We start from the raw sequence: 20,379 nt of genomic DNA, 5'->3' as shown, positions 1-20,379 counted from the left end.
GTAAGTAGGTTACTGTGTTCCCAGTCTAAAACCATCATAACAATTATATTTTTCTTCATTTCTCAGTCTACAACACACATTTCAGTCAAAAAACAACACTAAAAGCCAGGAACAACCAGAGGAAATAGTAATGTAATTCAAGTAATTTCCCTCACTCAACAAAGAGCTCCTTTATCCTTTTGCTTAATATACAGAAAGCCAAGGAAATCAACAAGTAAGAAACTGTGTTTTTTAAGTCATTTCCACTGTTACTAGCTATAATTCTGAAAATCATGAACAAGTCTAAAATTATTTTGTTTTACAAAATGTGTACTTATAATAGGCAAATCTGGCTCCTTTGCCTAATAATAGGCAAAACTGCTCCAGCAATCCATAACAGCAAAGAAGTGTTAATTATTCTGTCCCCCTCATGCTTCCCAACAGTGACCACCTCTCACAAATATGCCCTCCAATAAATGTACCTTCAGTCACAAAACCTATTTTAAGAAACATTAAAATCAATTTGGTCAAGAAATAATTTTCTCCATAACAAATGACTTCAAAATACAACAAAGTTTTATTAAATAAAAACTCCATGACCATTAAATTTTTAAGTGTTCCTTAAAAATCCATTGTACAATAAACTTAAAGGTATGGTAACAATATAATTCTGAGCACTGTCATTTTTTTCTAGGACAAAAACAGCAAAGATATATGACTCTGACTATATAATATATACAAACAGAAAAAGAAACAAAGGTAAAGAAAGTTTTAAATCTACATAGAATCTGAAAAATATTTTAAAATTAAAAACAGTATGGTTAAAAAATAAGAAACCACTGAAGTCAGAATGAAATCTAGCAAATAAGAAAGAAGAAAGAAAACAAGTCTTTCTTTCAAAAAGAAAGACTATGAGAAAATAATACATTAAAAAGACAAACAGAAGAACGGGACAAAGGAGGGTGCAGGCAGAAAAACAAAACAGTCATTAAGTCATAGGGCCTCAGTAGTTTATAAATCACAAACCAATAACAAATTATGAGTTTACCAGGCATTTCAAGCAATTTTGATTAAAACATCAAGTTTTCAAGAATAACATTTTTTAGAAGTATAATATATGCTAAAATAGTCAATGTAATACATTCCAATTGAACATTTAACACTCAAAATCTTTACTAAAAAGAGTATGGCAATGAACATCTTTATATTGTCTAAATTTTAGGTCAGAGTCAAAGCACAAATTTATAGAGAGGCATGATAAAGGCTCTTAATATGCACTGCTAAACTGTTTTCTACAAAGTTTGTATTAATTACGCTCCCACAGCAAGTTACTTCAATGTTCCCTTTCAGACAATGACTACTCTTCCACTTAAAAGCAAACAAAGAAAAAAATCAAAAAACAACAAAAGACCCTCTTTACCACTATGATAGAATAAAACTGTATTTTCTGACTATGGATTTTTATGATTGTTATTAATGAATAAACATATTACAATTACTTTTGTAGATATATCAAAATTTGTTACACCTTTTAAGTGTATCATTTTAACTCCCTTTTATAAATAGAACTTTATCTTTAAAATACAGTCTGAAGATTATTTAAATGCCAATGAAATTGAGATTTTAGAACATTCCCTTCAAATGATTTGATATTTAATTCTAATTTCTTTAGAGTCTGATTTATTTACATTTAACTCTATTAGATTACTGCTGTCATATAAAATTTTGACATATTTATACACATTCAAATTTTCTATTAAAAGTTTTAAAGGTTATTTTGAAAGATTTTTAGGTAAACAATCATATCCATCTGCAAATAATGTTAGCTTTGTTATTTTCAGTATCAACTCATTTCCTTCCCTGTCTCTAACAAAGACTCAGTAAGAGCCTACTATCTCCTACACCTTATTGTAAGTTCTAAGAACACAGCAGTGAACTAGAGGCAAGGTCCTTGCCTTTGTTAAACGAATTCTACCGCAGTAGACAGGATAACAATTAATAAATATATACATCAGGTAAAGATTGGTGTTATAACTGTTAAAATGCAAGAAAGAAGTTAGAAGGTATAGCAAGAGTAGTACTGATATATACAAGACTACTTAGGAAAAGAGTGATCAGAGAGGCTTCTCTCTGAAATATTTCACGTGAGGCTTCTCACGTGAAATATTTCAGCAGGTACATGGATGGAGTGAGAAAAAAAACTATGTGAAAACTGCAAGCTCCTGTGACAGAAACAAACTCAAAGAGCTGGAGAGTCAGCCAGCATGACTCCATATGTAATGAAATACTAATTATGAATATGACAACAGTAATGGTGATAGACAGTATCCTTATTTTAGACTAGATTTTTATAAACTATCGATTATTAATTGGCCTGAGAGAAATCCTAGTTGCCATAATTGCTATAGGCTAACACAAGTATGAAAGGTAGAAGTTCAAAATGGTTGCTATTTGTCAAAATGGGAAGTAACTTACTCTAATAGGTTTTAAGAGTTACCTTTTTAAAAGTAAGGACAAATAGGCGCTACATTTTGTATGTCTTTACAGCACATATTAAAACAAGGAAAAAGGGGTTCCCACAAGTTTGTGCTTCCAAAATGCTTATGCTTAAATAAGTTATCAAATGAGTGCAACAAAGACTTAGATTAGAAAATGTGAGCAATTTTATTACATTAGATGTATTTTTAAAGAAAACCCTAAATTGCTTAGATTATATTGTCCCCAAAGAGTTGTCTATTATGTTATATGAATATTTTTTCATTTTCTGTAAGTTCCCCCCGCCAGAACTGCCCAAAGTCTCAGAGCTAATAAATGGCAGCACTAAGATTCAAAAAAGGGAAAGGGAAAAATCAAGCTCATATCTGCCTATGATTTACTTAATCTTGTGAAAACATTTAAGTAATGTGTCTCCAATATTTATAAAATTACTTTTATACCTTAAAACCAGGAAACTCAGCATTCTATAAAAGGACACATACACGTACAGGCATCTCTTGAAATAAAAGATCTTGGAAAATATGAAGTAGTTCTAAAGAAATATTTAGCAATTTAATCAGCACACAATCTTACAAAGAACACTTTCCCAAATACTTCTACAATCATGCATATGATGAAGAAACAAGTTTCATGCTCTACAGTTAGGGCAGATAGGAATTAGTTAGGTTTTGGGGATCTTTTTGCTTCTGAGATTTTTTTGGATAGTTGGATTAAAGAATCATTCAACTACTGGCCAGTTTTCCTTTATCATAAATTACATTTAAAAATTATTTCCTCACCAGGGAGGAAAAAAAAATTACAAAAATGTCCCAGTTATTCATTATGTTAAAATTTTTTCTTTTCAAAAGCCTTAAAAGCACAAAATAATCATTATCTGCAGATGATATATGCAACTACTGAAAAAAAACAAAAAGAATTAAATGGAATGTCATAATTATTCATATCAGCATCCACATTTAATATTTACTATTTGGTCTTTAAGTTTTGCATATAGCTATTCATTCAGTCCTTAAAACCACCCATGAGTCATGTATTATAGATGAGAAAACTCAGATACACAGACTGAGTAAACTGCCTAAGGACACAGCTAATAAACCATGTGACTGAGATATAAATTCATAATAAAGTAGAATTTCAAGAGTCCATAGTCTCAATCAAAAAATAATAAAAGAGTTTTGTCAGGTAGCTGGTTATAAAATATATATACATAACAACTATTCCATACATCAGTAAAAAGCAATTAGAAAATGAAAATGGCTACCATAAAACCCTACTTACTAAAGGGCATAAAGAACAGAAATAAAAGAAACACACATTTCTGAAACAAGGTAAATACCAGTATAAATGTGTAACAGTCAAAAACATTTTTGTGAAGGATGTGAAAGATCTTACCTAAAGATGTGAAAATTGCCTATAAAGCTACAGCAATTCAACTATATTGCAGTTCTTCCACAGAATCAGTATGATAAACAGAACAAGAGTTTAGGAACAGGCCAAACACATCAGATCTTAGTATATATTAAGGGAGAATTCCAATTAGCCTAAATGAATAGTCTAACTCAGGGGTGGCAATTTACTGAATGCAGGCCAAATCCAGTACAGTGCTTATATTTGTAGGATGCATAAATTAAGAACGGTTTTCCATGTTTTAAGTGGTTATATAAATACCTACATATTATCCTTTATTTAGCCTCTTGGAGAAGGAACTGGCAATCCACCCCAGTATTCTTGCCTGGAGAATCCCATGGACAGAGGAGCCTGGTGGGGTGCTGTCCATGGGATCGCAGAGTCGGGACAAGTGAAGTGACTTAGCATGCATGCATGCATGCATTGGAGAAGGAAACGGTAACCCACTCCAGTATTCTTGCTTGGAGAATTCCAGGGACATAGGAGGAGTCTGGTGGGCTGCCGTCTATGGGGTTGCACAAAGTCGGACACGACTGAAGCAACTTAGCAGCAGCAGCAGCAGCAGGCCCACAAAGCCTAAAATATTTACTATCTGGCTCTTTATGGAAAAGTCTTCTAATCTGTGACCTAAACTATAAAAAAATGTTTTGGGACAAATGAATACCAGATAGCCTTAGTGGGTATGGGCAGCAAGAAGGGTAATCCGGCACCACAAATTCATACCTCTATCCAAAATACATTTCTAATGAAGTTATATATGAAGAATTAAGCATAAAAGTGCTAAAAGAAAGTAGTTGGGAAAAGTCTTCCAGAGGTATGACCTCAAATACAGAAATCATTAAAACCATAAAGTCACACAAAATGTATGAGTCAAATGCAATAAAAATGATAAATATTCTTATATTAAAAAAAAAAACAGCCTGAAAGCAAAAAACTGAAAAAACAAAATTTGTAACAAATAACAGAAGGTTATAATCTTAATATATGGGAAACACTAACAAATAAATAAGACCTATCATTTCAATAGAGGAATAGAAAATGGCATAAAAGCAGTAATCCACAAAGGAAGAAATGAAAATGGCCAATTACACAGAAAAAGAATATCACTGGTGTGTAAGTGTGTGTGTGTGTGTGTGTAAATTCAGCAATATTTTAATGCACATTATATTAAAACAATGTTTCTTTTGTCTACTGGCAAAAATTTAAAGGTAATAGGTGGTATTCTTAGGGCGCTGATGACGGTAAAAATTGGCACAAATTTTCTAGTGAAAAATATGTCAATATGGCTCAGAGATTCAACTAAATATATTTTTAAATAAAAATATTTGAATTATAAAATCAAAAAGTTTAGCAGTAAATTACTCCCAACTTGCACCATTACAGGTAATTTTTCTTTTCCCTGCTCCATGCATATTTTCTAAAATTTGTGCAGTATCTCTGCACTGTTTTCTAATGAAAAAAGATTCAGCAATAGCAGAAATTCATAAGTAGCCTACAGTATTACTATTTCCATTTTCAGATGAGAAAACTGAGGCCTTGAAAAAGTTTTTGCTAATAGGCAAAGCCAAGATCCAAACCCATATCTGTACTGTGTTAGAGCCCCAATTCTTAATCTCTATGTCTTACTTTCTTCTTAATTAATTTTTAAAAGAAGTTTTTTTTGAAGCAAATCATTCTGTTATTTCTGCGACAAACAAGTAACCTGGAGTAGTAACAAGCATATGTATATGCATGTATATAATAATTCTGACTATAAAATTTTAACATACAGTATTTCTGTTCCTTAGAAGACAGACATCTCTGTCATTCATTCTCTGCAAATGCTTTAAGAATTTCAGTTAGACACCTTCTTATCTTCCTGATCAAAATGAATGCTTTTCATCAATAAGCAATAGTGCACCACCATTTTTGCATCAATCTTAACTTGTACTGTACAATCACAGTAACACACCACACAAATCAGTTTCTGCAATGATGCTACCAGAAAGACAGCCTAAAGTATTAACTGTAATATCAAAACTTAACCTTAGAAATTTATGTAAAAAAAATTCAATTATAATTTACATCAAATAGCAAATAGCTAGAAAGGCAGTAAAATAACAGAAAATTAATCAGATGACACTATTCTGTGAGCTACTCAATTGCACAAAGAAAACCACCATTATTAGGACTTTGAAGAGTCCTAATAATGCGTTTAATAGTTAGTTGCCAAAATGACACAACTGTCAACTAAAAAGGAATAACATTAAAATAGAAAAACAAAACCAAACCCCATCAAAATTCTAGCTTAAACCTTGAATAACCTATTTGTAAAATTCTAAAAGATAAAGGAAGTAATTTACTAATGATTAACTTTAATGAAAAATGAGGGCATTTGTTACATATCTTGCTGCTGCTACTGCTGCTGCTAAGTCGCTTCAGTCGTGTCCGACTCTGTGCGACCCCATGGACTGCAGCCTACCAGGCTTCTCCGTCCATGGGATTCTCCAGGCAAGAACACTGGAGTGGGTTGCCATTTCCTCCTCCAGTGCATGAAAGTGGAAAGTGAAAGTGAAGTCGCTCAGTCGTGTCTGACTCTTAGTGACCCCATGGACTGCAGCCTACCAGGCTCCTCCATCCATGGGATTTTCCGGACAACAGTACTGGAGTGGGGTGCCACTGCCTTCTCCCATCTTAAAATTTTATAAGTGTTTTAAAACATCAGTAAGAATCTCATTAGGTTGATACCTAGAGTAAATTGCTATACAGATAGAGAAATTAGGAATAACAAGTTTATAAAAGTTTGAAAGGGGAGGAAACAGTCTGGCAAGTACAAAACAAGAATGCAACTGGTTTGACTACAGTATACAGTGTATAATTTAAAGTAGCTTACCAGAATTTGAAAATAACAATGGAATTTATTTTAAAATACTTTATCAACTTGCTAATTATGGCTTGGCTGTGTTCTAAATCCTTTCATTTCAAATGAGATTACTGAACTGATAACCTTCCAAAGCATTTAATTCATATTTCTTTAATATACTATCTTCCATGTTGTGAATACAGTTCTTCAATATTTTCCTACTGCAGCATCCCTACAGCTAACAGAGAAGAGATGTCTTCCTATCTGAGGTCTAGGATTATAACCAGAATATTACAAAGCAAAGGAAGTTTCACTGAAGCCTGCCATTAAAGCTTTAAATCTGTACAAATCAGCTTTCTGCTCTTTATAAAAGTATTATTTTAATAGGAAAACTTATTTCGCAAATTTTTAAAATCAATGATCCAGAAGTAAATATCATGTTTACCTCATGTCTTGAATACTTCCTAGCACAGTATTACCATATCCCAATGGTATGAGAATCATATGACATTTTGTCTCCAATTAGAATGTTAGAAAGTTCATCATTTTGGTATCCCAAGGGCCTATCACTGTGCCTAAAACAGAGTCACTCAACCAAAGATGATATTCTGCAGTTCATATACTGCTTTCCAGGAATCAGAAAGAAACAGACATACACTATGTAAATACAGCTTAACCGGTTAACTTACATCTTTTTCTGACCGATGTGGAAACATAGAAGACTGGCTGTAGTACATGTTTTCGTCATGGTAGTCACTGTCGACCCCCTCTACAAACTTCTTTCTTGAAGCACCAAACATGCTGTTTGTCACCTAAACAAAAATATTACTTTTATCAAGAATGATGTTTTGGAAAACGTCAAGCTTTACCTTACTCCTATGTAAAAAACATAAAATGAAGGGAATGTTGCTAAGATAAAGAAACAGGTCAACTAAGGATTAAGGGGACAGGTGAGAAACTTGCAACAATATAGTATTAAATGTTTATTTGCAGGTCCTGAAAGTAAGAGGAGAAACTTAAAGCTCTGTTGTATGCAAAGATTCCAATTCCTTTAAAAGAAAAAACATCACTATTCTTGAAAAATGGCAAACCAAAATATTTTCCATACAAAGATTTTAAAAAACATGTTTGGGTTTAACTATTCAAAATCTTCACATGCATCCTCACTATTATTCAGTATGAATAATTATTATTCAGTATGAATAATCCTCAAGTATCTGAGGACTCATATCCAGGAGTGTCTCTGACATCACTATATCTACTTTCTAAACTAGCTGTTTTCCAAAGTATATCATCTTCACTGATAAGCTAAGTTTATTGAGGTAAAGCACTTTTGAGCCCATGAATAGCATACTGGGAATTTTATCTCAAGTCACAAGCTCTCATTCATGTTAACAGTAGGATAAACTTTTCATGCATCATCCTGGTGTAAATTTATGATCTTCACTAAATAATCTGCTTACTCTTGTGTTTTAAGTCTTTATCACATCCAACACTAGTCATTTTGAGCACTCATCATGGTAACTGCTAAATCTCTGCTAATTTTTTCCCCCAACATGACCTCTATGAAACTTCCAAAACTCACAGGTTATTTACTTAAGGTCAATGTGTCTATCCCTAATAGAACACTTTGTAATTCAAAGTCAACTGAAATGGCATGACAGGAGAGATCTGTAAAGACTTGAGAACATACAGTAACTACATGCTTTCACAAAAAAATTTGGGGAAAAATTCATCAAATTTGACATCCATCTGGTACACTATGAATAAGTATATTCTTTTGCCACTCTAAGTAAGAATAAACAATTTCTTCTCATTGCAAAATAAAGACTGTAGTTACTACCATTTACCAGTAGATATGATAAACTGATAAGACTGCAGGCTTCAAAAGCCAAATGTGATGTGCAAGTCTGTTGAAATCACCCAAACTATTTAATAATCACTTAATATCTCAAGTTCCTTGTTAAACTTGTAGGAAACTGAAATGCTACATATTTGTGTTTTCTCTCCCTCTGGCAAACACCCAGGGAGTTTGGGTAAATTTGGTATTGATGGAAGAGAAACATTTTAGTCTTCCTCTGTCTAGGCATTTTACATGTTTAGTTTTGCTTTCAAAAAAGTAAAACCTCTTTGCACAATATTCAGGTTAGGTTCAGTTCAGTCGCTCAGTCATGTCCGACTCTGTAACCCCATGGACTGCAGCAAGCCATCACCAACTCCCGGATCTTGCTCAAAATTATGTTCATCAACTCGGTGATGCCATCCAACCATCAACCATCTCATCCTCTGTCATACCCTTCTCCTCCCGCCTTCAATCTTTCCCAGCATCAGGGTCTTTTCCACTGAGTCAGATCTTCGTATAGGTGGCCAAAGTAGCAGAGCTTCACCTTCAGCATCAGTCCTTCCAATAAATATTCAGGACTGATTTCCTTTAGGATTGACTGGTCTGATCTCTTTGCACTCCAAGGGACTCTCAAGAGTCTTCTCCAACACCACAGTTCAAAAGCATCAATTCTTTAGCGCTCAGCCATGTTTATGGTCCAACTCTCACATCCATACATGACTACTGGAAAAACCATAGCCTTGACTGGACGGATCTCCGTTGGTAAAGTAACATCTCTGCTTTTTAATATGCTACCTATGTTGGTCAGAGCTTTTCTTTCAAGAAGCAAGCAACTTTTAATTTCTTGGCTGCAGTCACCATCTGCAGTGATTTTGGAACCCAAGAAAATTAAGTTGTTCGCTATTTCCATTGTTTCCCCATCTAGTTGCCATGAAGTGGTGGGACTTGATGCCATGATCTTTGTTTTCTGAATGCTGAGTTTTAAACCAGCTTTTTCATTCTCCTCTTTCACTTTCATCAAGAGGCTTTTTAGTTCCTCTTCACTTTCTGCCATAAGGGTGGTGTCATCTGCATATCTGAGGTTATTGATATTTCTCCCAGCAATCTTGATTGCAGCTTGTGCTTCATCCAGCCTGGCATTTCACATGATGTACTCTACATATAAGTTAAATAAGCAGGGTGACAATATACAGCCTTGACACACTCCTTTTACAATTTGGAACCAGTCTATTGTAGAATGAAGTTTTTTATTCTGTACAATTAATTTCAGAATTCTAAGAGTCTATTAGTTAGTTAAATGTTATATCAGAATCATCAAAAGAAGAGTTCACTTTGCTCCATTTGAATTAACTTATGTATGTAAAATTGATGAAAGATATCCTGGTACTCTCCTGAAATTTTTTTGAATTCTGTAAGTTCCATGCCATTTTCCTGTGTTTTTCCTTTTTTAGAATTAGAACTCAGCAGTAATTATGATTTAAAGGGAAATAAATGTATCCTTAAGTTTTTTAAAACAAACCTTTTAAATTTCATGTGTAAAGAGTCTTAATTTGCAGACTATAAAGTGTTTTTTTCCACTGTCACTTTGCTGAAACAAAACTCATTAAAAAAAAAAAATCTTTTTTCCTTTTAGGGACTACTTAGGCGGTTGGTGGATAGGTGTATGGGATTCTAGACCCTAAAATTACAGTCAGAGTTACAGAACAGCTTCAGGGAGTCTGCTGCCCAAAGAAGATTAAGTATGTTCTAACAAATTAGTCAGGCACTCTGTCTATCACGTCTAGTCCCTTAAATCCATTTCTCACGTCCACTGTATAATCATAAGGGATTTGATTTAGGTCATACCTGAATGGTCTAGTGGTTTTCCCTACTTTCTTGAATTTAAGTCTAAATTTGGCAATAAGGAGTTCATGAGCTAAGCCACAGTCAGCTCCCGGTCTTGTTTTTGCTGACTGTATAGAGCTTCTCCATCTTTGGCTGGAATAGAAGAAAATAATCAATATGATTTCGGTGTTGGACATCTGGTGATGTCCATGTGTAGAGTCTTCCCTTGTGTTGTTGGAAGAGGGTGTTTGCTATGACCAGTGCATTCTCTTGGCAAAACTCTATTAACCTTTGCCCTACTTCATTCCGTACTCCAAGGCCAAATTTGCCTGTTACTCCAGGTGTTTCTTGACTTCCTACTTTTGCATTCCAGTGCCCTATAATGAAAAGGACATCTTTTTTGGGTGTTAGTTCTAAAAGGTCTTGTAGGTCTTCATAGAACCGTTCAACTTCAGCTTCTTCAGCGTTACTGGTTGGGGCATAGTACTGGATAACCGTGATATTGAATAGTTTGCCTTGGAAACAAACAGAGATCATTCTATTGTTTTTGAGATCGCATCCAAGTACTGCATTTCGACTCTTTTGTTGACCATGATGGCTACTCTATTTCTTCTAAGGGATTCCTGCCCACAGTAGTAGATATAATGGTCATGTGAGTTAAATTCACCCATTCCAGTCCATTTTAGTTCACTGATTCCTAGAATGTCGACATTCACTCTTGCCATCTCCTGTTTGACCACTTCCAATTTGCCTTGATTCATGAACCAAACATTTCCGGTTCCTATGCAATACTGCTCTTTACAGCATCAGACCTTGCTTCTATTACCAGTGACATCCACAACCGGGTATTGTTTTTGCTTTGGCTCCATCCCTTCATTCTTTCTGGAGTTATTTCTCCACTGACCTCCAATAGCATATTGGGCACTTACCAACCTGGGGAGTTCCTCTTCCAGTGTCCTATCATTTTGGCTTTTTATACTGTTCATGGGGTTCTCAAGGCAAGAGTACTGAAGTGGTTTGCCATTCCCTTCTCCAATGGACCACATTCTGTCAGACCTCTCCACCCTGACCCATCCGTCTTGGGTGGCCCCACATGGCCTAGCTTAGTTTCATTGAGTTAGACAAGGCTGTGGTCCATGTGGTCAGATTATCTAGTTTTCTGTGATTATGGTTTCAGTGTGTCTGCCTTCTGACGCCCTCATGATCAGATCATGAACTCCTTATTGGCAAATTTAGACTTAAATTGAAGAAAGTGGGGAAAACCACTAGACCATTCAGGTATGACCTAAATCAAATCCCTTATGATTATACAGTGGAAGTGAGAAATAGATTTAAGGGTCTAGATCTCATAGACAGAGTGCCTGATGAACTATGGATGGAGGTTCATGACATTGTACAGGAGACAGGGATCAAGACCATCCCCAAGAAAAAGAAATGCAAAAAAGCAAAATGGCTGTCTGAGGAGGCCTTACAAATAGCTGTGAAAAGAAGACAAGCGAAAAGCAAAGGAGAAAAGGAAAGATATAAACATCTGAATGCAGAGTTCCAAAGAATAGCAAGAAGAGATAAGAAAGCCTTCTTCAGCGATCAATGCAAAGAAATAGAGGAAAACAACAGAATGGGAAAGACTAGAGATCTCTTCAAGAAAATTAGACATACCAAGGGAACATTTCATGCAAAGATGGGCTTGATAAAGGACAGAAATGGTATGGACCTAACAGAAGCAGAAGATATCAAGAAGAGGTGGCAAGAATATACAGAAGAACTATACAAAAAAGTTCTTCACGACCCAGATAATCACGATGGTGTGATCACTGACCTAGAGCCAGACATTCTGGAATGTGAAGTCAAGTGGGCCTTAGAAAGCATCACTACGAACAAAGCTAGTGGAGGTGATGGAATTCCAGTTGAGCTACTTCAAATCCTGAAAGATGATGCTGTGAAAGTGCTGCACTCTATATGCCAGCAAATTTGGAAAACTCAGAAGTGGCCGCAGGACTGGAAAAGGTCAGTTTTCATTCCAATCCCAAAGAAAGGCAATGCCAAAGAATGCTCAAACTACCACACAATTGCACTCATCTCACATGCTAGTAACGTAATGCTCAAAATTCTCCAAACTAGGCTTCAGCAATACGTGAACTGTGAACTTCCAGATGTTCAAGCTGGTTTTAGAAAAGGCAGAGGAACCAGAGATCAAATTGCCAATATCCACTGGATTATCAAAAAAGCAAGAGAGTTCCAGAAAACCATCTATTTCTGCTTTCTTGACTATGCCAAAGCCTTTGACTGTGTGGATCACAATAAAATGTGGAAAATTCTTCAAGAGATGGGAATACCAGACCACCTGACCTGCCTCTTGAGAAACCTGTATGCAGGTCAGGAAGCAACAGTTCGAACTGGACATGGGACAACACACTGGTTCCAAATAGGAAAAGGAGTACGTCAAGGCTGTATATTGTCACCCTGCTTATTTAACTTCTAAGCAGAGTACATCATGAGAAACGCTGGGCTGCAAGAAGCACAAGCTGGAATCAAGATTGCCGGGAGAAATATCAATAACCTCAGGTATGTAGATGACACCACCCTTATGGCGGAAAGTGAAGAGGAACTAGAGCCTCTTGATAAAAGTGAAAGAGGAGAGTGAAAAAGTTGGCTTAAAGCTCAACATTCAGAAAACTAAGATCATGGCATCTGGTCCCATCACTTCATGGCAAATAGATGGGGAAACAGTTGAAACAGTGGCTGATTTTATTTTTTTGGGCTCCAAAATCACTGCAGACGGTGACTGAATTTAAAAGATGCTTACTCCTTGGAAGCAAAGTTATGACCAACCTAGATAGCATATTCAAAAGCAGAGACATTACTTTGCCAACAAAGGTCCTTCTAGTCAAGGCTACATGGTTTTTCCAATGGTCATGTATGGATGTGAGAGTTGGACTGTGAAGAAAGCTGAACGCCGAAGAATTGATGCTTTTGAACTATGGTGTTGGAGAAGACTCTTGAGAGTCCCTTGCACTGCAAGGAGATCCAACCAGTCCATCCTAAAGGAGATCAGTCCTGGGTGTTCATTGCAAGGACTGATGCAGAAGCTGAAACTCCAATACTTTGGCCACCTCATGAGAATAGTTGACTCACTGGAAAAGACTCTGATGCTGGGAGGGACTAGGGGCAGGAGGAGAAGGGGACGACAGAGGATGAGATGGCTGGATGGCATCACCAACTCAATGGACATGAGTTTGAGTAAACTCTGGGAGTTGGTGATGGACAGGGAGGCCTGGTGTGCTGCGATTCATGGGGTCGCAAAGAGTCGGACCCGACTGAGCGACTGAACTGAACAAATCAATACTTTCTTTAAAAATATCTTTCTATATTTATACCTGAAGAGATTTATAGCCTAAAAATATACAACAAAGCAGAAGTTATCTTCAGACTGTAGTTCATATTCAGCTGAGTAGCTTTTGCTCAGACTTTAGCAGGAAGTAGTAAGGTCAGCTAACTAAGCTATCAGGCCTGTACCTCGAAAATGTCGGTTCATGTCCTTCCCGTAATAATAAACCCAATCATCTTTATCATTATTTTATCAACTATAATACTAGGAACTATCATTGTTATAATTAGCTCCTGTTGACTACTTATGTGAATTGGATTTGAAACCCAGGTTCAGTCCCTGGTCGGGGAACTAAAATCCTACAAGCTGCACAGTATGGCTTTAAAAAAAAAAAAAAAAAAAAAAGAAGAGGATTTGGGTGGCAGTTTAAGAGTGACATAATTTGGGATATTTTCTTTAAGTATACATTTAATATGACTGCAGCTAAGTTGTAAGGAATGGACAAAAGGGGATAAGAGTGGAAGCAGGGAAATAGGTCAGTGAGAGACGATGGTGGCTCAGAATACAGTGGTACGGTAGAAGTGATGAAGAAGTGTATAAATGGTATATTTTGAGAGAGTTCTGACATTAATGAGTATAAGAATGGATGGATATGAAAGGGTAAGATATTCACATTACCCCTGGAAGAGAATAGGTAAGAATCAAAGGAACCTAGAAATCTACTTTTTATCAAAGGGGATATGTCAACACTAGGCCAAAATATGTTAAAATTACTGGTTATATCATATATATTGAAGTCAACTCAGTAAACAGAAATTTTAAAAACTAATTTAAAAACAAAATCATGCTTCACTCTACATTACATATAAAATTTGTTCAAATATTTGGTACATGTAATTTTCAGCTTTTTTCAAGGAAACATACAGAGGGTTTACATCCATTTTAACTGACCACCTTCTTTCTCTACTCTCATACCAGATATTTTAACAAAGGAGAAGCTAAAGGTGAGATTTCACCGAGAAAAATACACAAAATACGTATCTACCAAAAACAATGTTTCTTAAGCCTTTTTGAACACAGATCTAAAACAGGTAACTAAGACATTTTTTATTTGCTTTGAATCCATAAGCACTAATCAGAATATATATATATATATATACCGGAGAAGGCAATGGCACCCCACTCCAGTACTCTTGCCTGGAAAATCCTATGCACGGAGGAGCCTGGTAGGCTGCAGTCCATGGGGTTGCTAAGAGTTGGATACGACTGACAGTCTGCACTTTCACTTTTCACTTTCATGCATTGGAGAAGGAAATGGCAACCCACTCCAGTGCTCTTGCCTGAAGAATCCCAGGAACGGGGGAGCCTGGTGGGCTGCCGTCCATGGGGTCACACAGAGTCGGACACGACTGAAGTGACTTAGCAGCAGCAGCACATATATACACACACACACATCAGTTCAGTTCAGTCGGACACATACATACATATATATATTACGTAGGTTAGCATACACTAGTTCTATCAGCCTGACACTCCCACTGCAAAAAAAAAAAAAAAGAGAGAGAGAGAGAGTTGCCCTCAAAATGTAGTAGAGAGGAATTAAACTGAGAAGCAGAATAGAAGCACTAAGTTGGCTGGATCTTCCCAGTAAACATCTTCATTACTTAATTAGGGCTAGCCATGAATTCCTAAGGTCTAACATTCCTAACATCTAAATATAATATTTCAAAGCCAAACTCAGTAAGTCAAAATAATCACAGAAGAATTCACAAAACCTCAAACGTGAGATAATCTTAACCAACAAACAACTTCAAAGACTGGTAAAGTGGCCCCTGATCCAGGTGCGATGAATGGTAATTACAAAAGGGAAGGAATAAGAGAAAAGGCCTGGAGCTTTTTAAACGGTCACAGAAACAACACTAGGACAAATACAAATGAAACTTTAAAAATAAAACTTAGATAGATACGAAACAGTAAAAACAGACCATATCCAAGGCAGGACAGATGATATTTAATCTTGCACAGTTTTCTTTCACCAAGACCTCTGGAAGGAACTTACTCTAAAATCATTTACTGTCTATGATGCTGGAAATGTTGGCTCAGGCATGTAATCCTATTCCCAGGGAATAGAAACATAATCCATGGCAGAGTAGTCCTTTTCCTGATAGCAAACAAATGTAGCTTGATTTTGAAATCTTGGAAATCTATTTCCCAAGGTTCCAGCAGCATATTTTAAAGTTGTGCTAGGACATTTCTATCTGAGGAGAAGCACATTTTAATCAACTTAATCAGTAATATTTAAAACTGACTTTCCAAGTTGTTCTCTCCTCCTTTGTTCTGCATATCATCACGTTCTATCCATTCTTCACATGGTTTTCATGTTTTTTGCCATTCTTCCTATCACCTTCTTAGTTTAAGATCTGGACTAGTTTTTTTAAGACCCCTGACTGATCTCTCTTTACATTTCAATGAACATGCTAACATATGAATTATGCCAAAAATTGTGCTAATGAACACAAAAACTGAGTAACAGCTCCAAGTCTTGAACAAGCTTACAGTCTAGCTAGGAAAAACACCTGTAAACAAAAAATTGTTCTATGAAAACCTGTATAGGTGCTCTGGGAACACAAATAAGGAAATATCTAACTTTAACTGAGGGAAAGAGACTTAAGATCTTATTATAAAGTAATATGTGAACATATATTTAAATTTGTTAATTTTTATTACAAAAAACACAAAGTGTGTGGGGTGAGTGATGCAGGAAACTGGCATCAGAGACAGCATGGATAAGTGCTCAGAAATGAGAGAAAGCCCAAGAAACAAAAAACTTTAAATACAGTCAACAAGGAAGATGCCTGGAAGGACAATGATAGGTGGTAAAGAAAAGTAGGTTAAATTTCATTGCCAGGTTAAGAGGGCATGTATACAGACAGGAAAATCAGGTATAAAAATCTAGGTGAAGACTTCCCTCAACCAATATGATGTCACATTCATAACCACTACACTGAATTTGTTACTTTCTTACTCTCATATCTCTTTTTCAGTTCAGTTCAGTCGCTCAGTCGTGTCTGACTCTTTGCGACCCCATGAATCGCAGCACGCCAGGCCTCCCTGTCCATCACCAACTCCCGGAGTTCACTCATATCTCTTTTTAATTTTACCTAAAGGATACAAACCAAGATTCCATAGATCATGACAGTAACACATAATTTTGCTGTAGTAATTATCTCAAAATTCAACACAAACCTTATGCCTCAGCTTAATTTGGTTCCTATTTGCTTTCTGCCATTAGAGTGGTATCATCCGCGTATCTGAGGTTGTTGATGTTTCTCCCACCTATCTTGATTTCAGCTTGTAATTCATCCAGCCCAGCATTTCTCATGATGCGCTCAGCATATAGGTTAAACAAACAGGGTGACAGCAGACAGCCCCGTTGTATTCCTTTCTCAATCTTAAACCAATCAGTTGTTCCATACAGGGTTCTAACTGTTGCTTCTTGACCTGCACACAGGTTTCTCAGGAGATAGGTAAGATGGTCTGGTATTCCCATCTCTCTAAGAGCTTCCCACAGTTTGTCAGGATCCACACAAGGGCTCTAGCATAATCAATGAAACAGAGATAGATGTTTTTCTGAAATTCCCTTGCTTTCTCCATAATCCAGTGAGTGTTGGCAAATCAATCTCTGGTTCCTCTTCCTTTTCTAAACCCAGCTTGGACATCTGAAGTTCTTGGTTCGCATAATGCTGAAGCTTACCATGAAAGATTTTAAGCATGGTTTTACTAGCATGGGAGACGAGTGCAACTGTCCAATGGTTAGCACATTCTTTGGTACTACTTTTCTAGGGGATTGGGATGAGGACTGACCTTTTCCAATCCTGTGGTCACTGCTGGGTCTTCCAGATTTGCTGACATAATGAAAGAAAAAACCTTGATGGCATCATCCTTTAGGGATCTGAACAGTTCTGCTGGAATTTCGTCATACCCACTAGTTTTACTAGTAGCAATGCTTCTTAAGGCCCTCCAGAAGGTCTGATTCTGGGTGACTAATCACTAAGATCTTTTATATACAGGTCTTCTGTGTATTCTTTCCATCTCTTCTTGATCACTTCAGGGTCTATTAGTTCTCTACCATTTTTATCCTTTACTGTGCCCATCTTTGGGCAGAATGATCCCTTATGTTTCTAATTTTCCTTAAGAGCTCTCCAGTCTTTCCTCTTTTGTTGCTTTCTTCTATTATTAAGCACTGTTCATCGACGAAGGCCTTCTTGTCTCTTCTGGCTATTTTTTGGAACTCTGCGTTTAATTGGATGTACCTTTTCCACTCTCACTTGCTTTTTGCTTCTCTTTGTTCTGCTATTTGTAAAGCCTCCTCAGATAACCACTTTGCCTTCTTGCTTTTCTTTTTCTTGGGGATGGTTCCACCTCTGTACCTCTGCATAAGATGATACCTCTGCTTAGAATGCTCTTTCTCCCATTCTTTGAAACTCTCACACCAAATCAGAACTCTTGGATTAGACAGTCACTGAAAATACTGTATCATAACTATAATTACATAACTTTTATTGACCACCTACTATATGCCAGGAAATATATTCTAAATGCTTTTAAATGTATTTATATAATCTTCATAGTTAAAACTAAGATCATGGCATCTGGTCCCATCACTTCATGGCAAATAGATGGGGAAACAGTGGAAACAGTGTCAGACTTTATTTTTGGGGGTTCCAAAATCACTGCAGATGGTGATTGTAACCATGAAATTAAAAGATGCTTACTCCTTGGAAGGAAAGTTATGACCAACCTAGACAGCATATTAAAAAGCAGAGATATTACTTTGCCAACAAAGGTCCATCTAGTCAAGGCTATGGTTTTTCCAGTGGTCATGTATGGACGTGAGAGTTGGACTGTGAAGAAAGCTGAGCGCCAAAGAATTGATGCTTTTGAACTGTGGTGTTGGAGAAGACTCTTTAGAGTCCCTTGGACTGCAAGGAGATCCAACCAGTTCATCCTAAAGGAGATCAGTCCTGGGTGTTCATTGGAAGGACTGATGCAGAAGTTGAAACTCTAATACTTTGGCCACCTCATGCGAAGAGTTGACTCACTGGAAAAAACCTTGATGCTGGGAGGGATTAGGGGCAGGAGGAGAAGGGGACGACAGAGGATGAGATGGTTGGATGGCATCACTGACTCGATGGACGTGAGTATGAGTGAACTCCAGGAGTTGGTGATGGACAAGGAGGCCTGGCGTGCTGTGATTCAAGAGTCGGACACGACTGAGCAACTGAACTGAGCTGAGCTATGTAACATGTATGTAATCCTCATGTGTTCACTTATTTAGTCTTTATTTTTAGATGAGAAAACTGAGAACTGCATCAGATATATGGTCATATATGACCCAAGGTCATATATCTGATGCGCCCAAGGTTTTATATCTGATAAGTGCCAAAGAAGGGCCATGAACCCATACAATTTGCTAGAGTTCCCGATTTTAACCATGATAGTACACTGACTCTCAGACATTCAGCTAATAATTTAATGTGTGTATTCTCCCAAAACAATAAGCTTCATTATGGGAGAAGCAGTAATGGGCAAAAGAGCTAAGTAGAGGGTGCCACATCAAATATGTGTGCAAGTCAAAAAGATCCTGTTAGCAGAAGAATGAGAATGAACTGACTAGAGGTATGCGAAACTAAAGCTAGTCTCTATCAGACTGATCTTATCTCTTTTAGAGAAAGAGACAATTTTAGAATAAAATTATGCTTAAGAGAACATTACTACACCAATTAAAAAGTAATTACTGTTTCATATTCCAAATTAATATTTTTACTAACTTTCAAAATATAATGAACCTAATTGAATCATTCAAGGAATTAAAATGGTTATTATAAAACTATATTTTTATTATAAGCTACTGAAATAGACACTGTAGCATTAAACAAGTAGAATACATTTATCAACTAGGTTAAAATAAGAACAAATACCTAATGGCAACATTTTCTTGGGGATTCCATTTCTAAAGTAGCTAGGAGTTTTTACTGTTAACATGCTGATACCTGTGACACATCACAAAATTAACTATTTAACAATATTAAAGTATGAAGACTTTTCTATAGCCAACAAATTTTCACCTTTAGCAACAGAGTCTGTAATCACCTTATATTATAAAGGATAAAGAGAGCCAAGTATAGGTAGTGGGTGTGAGTAACAAGACTGTTTTTTACTCCTGCTTCCCTAATGGAGACTTTACTAATTCATTCTGATTGCTGAACACAGAAATTGACTTCTAGCCTATTTTGCCCTCCCAATTTCATATTCACTATCAGAAAACATTTCATACACATGCATATACACGGAAGTTTTCTGTTATCTATAAAGTAGGCAGAAAATTAATTTAAAAAAACAAAGTCAATTGCAATTAACATTTATCTGCCTTTACCAAGATGTAGTAAACCAAACTGAAACCAATCACAAGAAGCTAAGATATCTGAAATCTACTTATCTTCAATACTGGCCTTTAGGAAAAGTTGATAGGTCAAATCCATTAAGACACTGCCCAGATTCTATGAAACAAGAATACTGTGCACCTATATCAAATATATACTACCACCTAGAAATATTTACAACCCAAGGAACTTCTGTTCTAGTGGTATTTTTTGGTAA

The 20,379-nt window shown here is 36.2% G+C and overlaps 1 protein-coding gene across 7 annotated transcripts in view; it reads right to left on the bottom strand.

The window, feature by feature from the left end:
- Nucleotides 1-20,379, bottom strand: part of CNOT2 (CCR4-NOT transcription complex subunit 2) — a 132,081-nt gene that overhangs the window by 34,585 nt on the left and 77,117 nt on the right. For 5 of the 7 annotated variants that reach the window (XM_027542549.1, XM_027542545.1, XM_027542544.1 and 2 more), the window contains one exon: nt 7,414-7,536. The exons of the other annotated variants lie outside the window; for them this stretch is intronic. In XM_027542549.1, the coding sequence (XP_027398350.1) occupies nt 7,414-7,524 (111 nt within the window). In that variant the 5' untranslated portion in view covers nt 7,525-7,536. Of the gene's footprint in view, nt 1-7,413; nt 7,537-20,379 lie in introns of those variants that run through there. 7 annotated transcript variants of the gene reach the window in all.

This window comes from Bos indicus x Bos taurus, chromosome 5 (assembly GCF_003369695.1).
Source record: "Bos indicus x Bos taurus breed Angus x Brahman F1 hybrid chromosome 5, Bos_hybrid_MaternalHap_v2.0, whole genome shotgun sequence".
Classification (NCBI taxonomy): domain Eukaryota; kingdom Metazoa; phylum Chordata; class Mammalia; order Artiodactyla; family Bovidae; genus Bos; species Bos indicus x Bos taurus.
This window is presented reverse-complemented; position numbering and strand designations above follow the sequence as displayed.